The following is a 9,074-nucleotide window of genomic DNA, read 5'->3' as shown; positions in this document are numbered from 1 at the left end:
GTTTATAATGGCAAATGATACTTTGAATATTACATGTTAATAACTTGATTGGAATTATAACCTTGAGTTGACAGTTTGATACTTTGAAAATTTTGAGCCAGCCCTACCCCCAAGGGCTGTAGGGTGGGGCCCAAAGGAGTCAGTGTGCTAAAATTTCTTCATTTTCCTTGTTTAGAATCAGAGGTGCTAGTTTCAAATACTTTTTAGTCTTAAATCTGTATGCTAGATATTGAATAAGGTGGTTTTATTGTTTTTTGTCACTTTGAATAATATTTCTGTTCATGTTAAAAACAAAATCAACTCTCTGTTTAAATATATCAGGTGACCGTTAAGGCCCATGGGCCTCTTGTTTTACTTATCATTATACAGGGGTTAGCCATTTAACAAAAATATCACCCATAGCCACAGCCCTCTACTGTATACTGCTACCAAAGGTGGGCGCCAAGATCCCTCTGGGATCTCTTGTTATTTTTGGGACTGATCAGAAAACCAAGATAGCTGACAAGTGGCCACCTTGATTTTTAGCTCACCTGGCCAAAGGGCAAGTGAGCTTATGCTGTAGCACAGCATCCGTCGTCCGTCCGTCATCTTTTCCTTTAAAATGGCTCAGTGGATTTAGACCACATTTAGCCTGGATCATATTTGGGCAAAGGGGACTCAATTTTGAATAAACATAGGGAGTGGCCATCCCTGGGGGCAGAGACCGATTGGGGAGCATAGTAATGAATGTTTAAAACCCTTCTCTTTTAGGAGGGATTTTATATTAATTTGGTCCAGAGCATCCATAGGCAAAGGGGATTCGATTTTGTATAAATTGAGGGTGCATGGAGCGCAACAGGGGAAATTGTAGTAAATGTTTAAAATCCACCCCAATTCAAGGGGGCAGATTTTTTTTTTACCCCAATTCAAAGGAGCAAAATGAAGGGACCAATTGAGGGATGGGTGTTGCTGATAGACAGCCAATATTTTGAAATAGTTGCAGCCTTATATTTAATGAGAATTGTTTCCTGTGGTGCTTGGTTATCAAGGTAGGCGATACAATGGCTATCTTGTCCTTTTATTGATTGTTAGACTGTTAGAACTATTTCTCAGAAAGTACTGGAGGAAACTTTCTCAAATTCCATTAGGGTATGTTCCCCATGGTCCCTAGTTGTGCATAAGGATTTTTTTGACTGATAGGAAAACCAAAAAGGCCACCTGACATCCATCTTAAATTTTACAGTTCAATTTTGTTATCACTATATAATATATGCATCTTCCCCTTAGTCCCCTTGTTAAGTCACCTGAGACAAAGTCTCAAGTGACCTATTGCGATCACCGTTTGTCGTGCGTCGTCCGTCCGTAAACATTTATTATGGTTTATACATGTATTGGCAAATGATACTTTGGATATTACATGTTGATAACTTGATTGGAATTATAACCCTGAGTTGACAGTTTGATACTTTTGAGCCAGCCCTACCCCCAAGGGCTGAACCCAAAGGAGTCAGTGTGCTAAAATTTCTTCATTTTCCTTGTTTAGAATCAGAGGTGCTAGTTTCAAATACTTTTCAGTCTTAAATCAGTATGCTAGATATTGAATAAGGTGGTTTTATTAGCTCACCTGGTCCGAAGGACCATGGTGAGCTTAAGCCATACCGCAGCAGTCCGTCAGTCCATCCGTGAACATTTCCTTTAAAACGGCCAAGTAGATTTTGACTAAAAAGCATTCTTAGGCCAAGGGGACTAGATGGGGACCAAATAGGGGAAATATAGCAAATTCTTTAAAATCCTTCTTCTTCTGTAGGAATGAAAGGATTTGTTCCATATTTGGTCTGAAGCATCCGTGGGTGAAGGGGAACCAAGTTTGTATAAACTGTGGGTCTGGCGCCCGCATGGGCCTGAGGGGAGGGGCCCAATTGGGGGAATATAGCAAATTATTTAAAATCCTTCTTCTTCTTTAGGAATGAAAGAAGTTGTTCCATATTTGATCTGAAGCATTCTTGGGTGAAGGGGAACCAATTTTGTATAAACTGTGGGTCTGGCCCCCGCATGGGCCTGAGGGGAGGGGCCAAATAGGGGAAATATAGCAAATTATTTAAAATCCTTCTTCTTCTTTAGGAATGAAAGGATTTGTTCCATATTTGTTGTGAAGCATCCTTTGGGGAAGGGGAACACATTTTGTATAAATGGTGGGTCTGGCACCCCTGGGGGCTAGGGGCCGAATAGGGGAAATATAACAAATTCTTTAAAATCCTTCTTCTTTTCTAGGAATGAAAGGATTTGTTCTATATTTGGTCTGAAGTATCCTCGGGTGAAGGGGAACCAATTTTGTATAAACTGTGGGTCTGGCCCCCCTAGGGCCCTTAAAATCCTTCTTCTACTATAGGGATTAAGGGACTTTATTCTAATTTTGTCTGGAGCATCCTTGGGCCAAGGGGACTCAACTTTGTATAAGCAGTGGGTGTGGTTTCTCAGGGGGCAGAAGGACGGGCCCTGCAATAGGAGAAATAGAGGTAAACCTATAAAATCCTTCTGCGACCATCGGGATTTAGTCTGAAGTATCCTTGGGCCAAGGGGACACAATTCTGTATGATTGGTGGGTATGACCCCCTAGGGGCATAGGGTTGGGGCTCTGTTTGAAGTTTGTTCTCGCCATATCTCAAGTACTGGATGGATCTTTCTGAAATTTCATATGTACTTACAGCACCTACCATGGAGTGCTACATCATTACTTCATACTTATTATTTTAAACATATTCAGGTGAGCGATACAGGCCCTTTGGGCCTCCTTTTTTTTTGTCACTTTGAATAATATTTCTGTTCATGTTTTAAAAACAAAAATCAACTCTCTGTATAAATATATCAGAACTCAGGTGATCGTTAAGGCCCATGGGCCTCTTGTTAAAATACTCCTGGCCCTAATGCAAATTCATTTGTCAGTGACAGCATTTTGCTTATAGTTATGGCAAGTTTTATGCAATACCATTTATCATACTAATATTACTAAAATTATATTCTTTACCGAATGCGGATATTTGGGGTTATTCTTCCTCCATGAATGAAAGTAGAGGCTTTAATAAAAAAAAAATCCATCTGTGTGTATACTGTGACAGACTTCAAAGTAATGAATGGCAGCAAACATGCTATTTATTTACCAAGATTTCAAAGAGTATGGACAGATATACTATGTGTGCTATGAAAATAAATTAACAAAATTTTCGTTTTTATTTGATTGACAGCTACCACCATTGAAAGAGGAGGAGTTACAAAGGTCGCCATGCCAATCTGCCCTTGAAACGTTAGAGGAAGTTATCAAGATACAAGGTTTGAGTTCTACTACCAGTCATAAGACTGTTAACCATGTCATCCCCAACTTAATGGAACATTATAAATATCCTAAAAGGATTTCCCCATCCAGTTAATTTTTCTTTTCAGCATCTTAAAAGTTTTAGTTTCTCTTATAGAACATTCTTATATCTCAGAAGTAAAGATTTGTTTTTGAAAAGGAAAACACCTAACCTTACAGATATTCTGAGTAGATGTTAGGAAACATGTGCAGCTCCATGTAAAGGGCACCTACTGATCAAAATTTAGGTCATTTGTTTCATTTGATGGGCATAAATTTCATGCTACATCATCAATAACAAAAAGTCCTTGCTCTTTCTCATATGGGAAGGACAACAAATTTGCAGGTTTATATTTTGCGTTTGATTTAAACTTATTATCAAACAACAACAAAAGTTCAAGTGATTTTATTTATTAATTGTTTCATTCATACAGGCATATTTATTAGTTGTTTTACATATCTGTCCACTTTAAGTCAAAAGCGAGAAAAACGTTTCTAACATTTCATTAACAATTTTCTATTTCTCTAATTCAATGCAGCTAAACATTGGGCTTGTGTGGAGCGCCACCTGGCCACGGTTCAGTGCTCCCTGGTTGAAGCACAAAAACAGGATGTGGAAGAAGCAGACACAGTCACAGCACTTGCATCATTGTCAATGGTTGCAGCAAAGAGAAGGTAACTCTCACTTAATTTTTGTGTAAAACAAATGTTTAGCTCTTTCATCCCTTTATTTATTGATATGTTTATGATAGGAATGATTATGAAATCACACTTCAGTATGTTTAATGCATTAGTATAGGTCACAAGACCATGAAATGAATGAAGTAAGATTTTTGTCTATTGAACTTACTGATTGTCTATATTAATAACTTCATTTTTCCTTCTGAAAATCTGGTCAGAGTTACATGTAGCAGTAGTATCACATTTTCTCAGAAAAATCATATTTTCTATTTGTTAAAAAAATTAACACAACAATTCAACCTTACTTTATCTCCAGTGATTCAGCAGAACAAGAGTCTGAACCAATGGAAGAGGAACAATCATAACAGTCTGTCATATGCTCCTATAACCCATTACATGTGGTCCAATACCATTGGTTGATGTGTTGCCTTGACGACGACCTTCTTGACAAGCTGTCATGAAGCGGACATTCACTTGTTACAATCAGCTGCAGGTCGGCGTTTTGTGGCATGATGGTAGAGCTTTATGGCAGTAGTGGTGATGCCCCCTGGTGGTGCTTTGTAATACTAAATCAGTCAAGAGGCAATTACTGTCAGTGTTGTAGCCTTAGAATCTACGTGCTGGATTTCATAGAGAAATCTAGGGAACCCATAGCAACCCTGTGGAGCTATCTACCCTGACGTGATGATTGTTTTGGAGTTGACTCCCTTCTCCCAGGCTTTTCCAGGCTGTTTGATATTGTTAAAGATTAACTTTATAAAAGAATAAGTTGATCTATAGCAACAAAGGTGTATATTGTACAACAAAGGTGTATATTGTACAACAAGTTGAATAGAAAGCACACAGACGCTTTTTTGTTTGTTTGTGCAATTATATGTTGCACTACAAAATGTGTTACTTGTTGTACAACGCTGTTAAAAGTTGTACTTGTTATTTACTGACCGGTGTATTTGTACAGAGTGACTGACCCGACAGCCTTACTCCTGTGTTCTGGTTGTTGGTTGACCAGCAGGAGAAGGCACACCTGTATTGTGGGAGAGTTCTGGTGTAATTTGTGTCTGTGATAGCATGTTATTAAGTAGTTACCATTCATCCTTTCATGTTACATTGTATCTGATTGGTTATTCATGTTCATGTGACATGAGAAAGTTACTTTGATTGATATATGGTCATGGAATCATTTGACACCAGCAATTATTATTTGATTCACAGATTACTCTGTCACAATGACGAGAGAGCTTATTTTGAATTATTGTTTTACATTGCCATGTGACAGAATTTGACTTTTCACTGGTGAATTTCTAATGCCATGTGACATCGGATTTAAAAGATATACTGAAATAATGACAGCAGATATCCATGGTGATTTGTTTAGATGTTCATTTCTACAGATCTTTTTTGAGACTTTGAATATTGAAATGGACTTTATTAAATGATTTATCAATGGATTTGATTGTTGTGTTGGTTACTAATGATTGTAGTTACAAGAGAACAGGATTATTGAAGTTATAACTCCCTGTTGGTATCTTTACTGTGTACAAAGATATAAAATATTCATCTTTATATTTTGTGTTATTTTATGACTTTTGTTTTCAAAGCTGTATGTTAAATTTCTAGATTTGTCTGTACAGTATTGAAATAGTGATATATAGTTCATATTTATTCTATAGTGTTGATGTTAGATTTCAATTTTTTGATAAAAACAGTAAACTTCATTTTGGATTCAATTTCGGCATTAAATTGTTTTAATAGATATAGACTCATTATGATTAGAACTATTTGAAAAATAGATAAATGTTTTGATGTTGTGGTAAATAGCTTATAAGAATTATGAATATTCTTTTAAATCATTTCTGTATATATTATATTAGAAGACTTCGTCTATTGGTAGTACATTATGTATACCATAAGACAATATATTGTTTGTCCGGTTTTTCACAAGTCACAAATTCACCGATGCCTTTATCATTCTACTCGTGGTGTTTTAAGCTTTGGTCTCATCAACTCATGTTTTGATCCTACAATGAAAACAATCTTAATGAATTTTTTGACATTTTTAATTGTGAAAACAAAAAAAACATATAAATATTATATATATATATTTGCAAATTGAAATATTGTAATTTGTTGATTGTTAAGCGTTGTATTTTGTCGACTTGTTTGGGTTACTGGTAACAACACTTGATTGAGTGCTATATGTTCTTTGCTGACCACGGTCTCACATGTATGATAACACACCCAAGTGTCACTTTTGTAGAGATCAAAAGAAAAGGTTTGGTATGAAATGATATTTCAGGGTGGTAAAGGGTTTTAAATACCCCATATAGTATGGGTCTTGAGATTTACATGTTGATTTCAAAATAGATATTGGTGAATTAAGGAAAAATTCAGAAGAAATTCTTAACAATTTCATTAAAAAAAACATCTTTGACATTTTGTATTTAATGCAAATATTATGGAAAAAAAGACATGTTTTAACAACCGTACGTTTGTGTATTTTGTAGTGTTGGTTGGACATCAGAGTAACAAATATTGGATCATTTAAAGGTTTGCTTTCTGTGACACTTTAACTTCAAACAAAATATAAATAAAAAAGTTTCATTTGAAAATGTGTGTTAGGTGAATCAGAGTGATGTACTTTTATCCTATTTGTTTGTTTGGTAATAAGTTTCCACATGTTTTGGGAACCTCCATTAAATACTTAGAAAAGCTATTATGTGATAAGTACAGTGTGGTACACTAGTAAGTAAAAGTAAGATATGTTTTGCCATTTGTTATGAAACCACACATACCTCTTGTCCAGCTTTAAACTCATTCAGCTGGCAGTTGAAGCAAAACAACGGACACATAGTTCCTATATTCAGCAGTTTTTTATTGACAACAAATAAAGAAGCTGAAAAATAATCAAAAATTGGCGGGAACTCATTTTAAGTAACAAAAGTATTAAAACATAGGGAGTAGTTTAAAATTAGCATAAAAGCACTTTTGTACCTGTGATAACAATGACAAAACTTACAGGTTACAAGTTAACACTCAGGCAATTCAGAATTGTTGGTAACAGTATTTCAAAGGTGATGATATAATTTGGTATTCCAGAAAGTGTGTCGCTTTCACACATGTGTTGAGAACAATTTCTTATCTTTGAAATTTATTCACCAACTCAATCTGAATTGTTCAATGTAAACAAGCTGGTAAACAATTTCAGTTCTGATGGAAATTTTGTTTTTAAAATATCTTCTCCAAACTGTTTAATATTTAATGTGTTATGTGATAATATCTTTGATGTTTGTCTTCATAAAACATTTTTTATAGCTTTTGATTTAAAAGCTCTTATTGAGAACTAGAATGTATTGTATAATGAAATCTTTATATATTTGTATTAAATTTCATACTATTTTTTATCTGACTCGGACATGATGAGGTGAACTGAGGAATGATTTCTAGCTTAACACAACCTCAAATTTAGCTAAGCTCTTCTGATTATGAAAATAAGCCTCATTGCCAATTGCAGATTTTTAGCCCACCAAATGGTTTGCTACTGGGAATCAAATCACTTTTCACCCAGCCTGACACATATGGCTGAATTATCAAATTTAAGTTTTTATCCAACCATTATAAGATAGTGGGCTATTCAAATCACCTGTTTGTGGTCTGTCATTCCATTTGTCATTCTGTCTTTCCTTCCCTTAACAATTCATGTTAGTGTTATTTCTTAGAAAGTACTGGTGGGATCTTTTTCAAAATTCACATGAAGGTTCCGCTTAAATTGTTCCTTGTTATGCCTATCAACTTTAGGGGCTGATCTAAAAAAAAAAAACATTCGGTGACAGGTGGTCATTCTGATTTTTAGCTCACCAGCCCGAAGGGCAAGTGAGCTTATGCCATGGCGCAGTCTCCGTCATCCGTATGTCAAGCATCAACTTTTTACTTTAAACAACTTCTTCTCAGTAACCAAAAGGCCTAGGGTGATGATATTTGGCCAGTAACATGCTGGAATGAAGGGCTACCATGGTTGTTCAAATGAATGACCTTCACATATATTCAAGGTCACATGGGGTCAAATATGTTTAAATCTTTTAGCAACTTCTTCTGAATAACCTAAAAGTCAAGGGCGATGATATTTGGCCAGTAACATCGTGGGATGAAGTGCTACCAAGTTTGTTCAAATGAATGACCTTCACCCATATTCAAGGTCACAGGGGTCAAATATGTTTAAATCTTTTAGCAACTTCTTCTGAATAACCAAAGGGTCAAGGGTGATGATATTTGGCCAGTAACAACCTGGGATGAAGGGCTACCAAGTTTTGTTCAAATGAATGACCTTCATCCATTTTCAAGGTCAAAGGGTGCAAAACAACTTCTTCTAAATAACCAAGAGGCCTAGGGTGATGATATTTGGCCAGTAACATGCTGGGATGTAGGGCTACCAAGTTTGTTCAAATGAATGACCTTGACTTATTTTCAAGGTCACATGGGTCAAATATGTTTAAAACCTTTAAACAACTTCTTGTGAATAACCAAGAGGCATATGGGGATGATTTTTGTCAAGTAACGTGCTAGTTTAAAGGGCTATCAATTTTGTTCAAATGAATGACCTTGACTTATATTCAAGGTCAAAGGGGTCAAATATCTTTTAAACCTTTTAACAACTTCAGAATAACCAAGATGTCTAGGGTGTTGATATTAGGCCATTAAAATGCTGGGATGAAGGGTAACCAAGTTTGTTCAAATGAATGACCTTCACCCATTTGCAAGGTCACGGGTATCAAGTATATTGCAATCTTTAAACAACTTCTGAAAAATCTAAAAATCCAGGGTAATGATATTTGGCCAGAAGCATGCTGGTATGAAAGGCTATAATGTAGGTTCATCTTCATGTCTTTGTTTGACTTTCAAGGTCACATGTGTAAATCTTTCAATAGATTATTTAGAAACAAACACTGGTATTTTGCCTGTAGCTGTATTTTAGTCCACTTTTAAGATTACAAGCGTAAGATTAATAGCAGGTGAGCGATTTAGGCCCATTGAGCCTCTTGTTAAGTTAGACCTACTAAGTAGGTCTGAG

At 35.8% G+C, this 9,074-nt stretch overlaps 1 protein-coding gene across 6 annotated transcripts in view; it reads left to right on the top strand.

Moving 5' to 3' along the window:
* Nucleotides 1–7,999, top strand: part of LOC110450026 (histone deacetylase 4-like) — a 230,447-nt gene extending 222,448 nt beyond the window's left edge. For all 6 annotated transcript variants that reach the window (XM_021497237.1, XM_021497233.1, XM_021497232.1 and 3 more), the window contains 3 exons: nt 3,222–3,306; nt 3,868–4,003; nt 4,326–7,999. In XM_021497237.1, coding sequence (XP_021352912.1) covers nt 3,222–3,306; nt 3,868–4,003; nt 4,326–4,374 — 270 coding nt within the window. In that variant the 3' untranslated portion in view covers nt 4,375–7,999. The remainder of the gene's footprint in view (nt 1–3,221; nt 3,307–3,867; nt 4,004–4,325) is intronic.
* Nucleotides 8,000–9,074: the final 1,075 nt, after the last annotated feature.

The sequence above is a fragment of the Mizuhopecten yessoensis genome, unplaced genomic scaffold (genome assembly GCF_002113885.1).
Source record: "Mizuhopecten yessoensis strain PY_sf001 unplaced genomic scaffold, ASM211388v2 scaffold4931, whole genome shotgun sequence".
Classification (NCBI taxonomy): Eukaryota; Metazoa; Mollusca; class Bivalvia; order Pectinida; family Pectinidae; genus Mizuhopecten; species Mizuhopecten yessoensis.
This window is presented reverse-complemented; position numbering and strand designations above follow the sequence as displayed.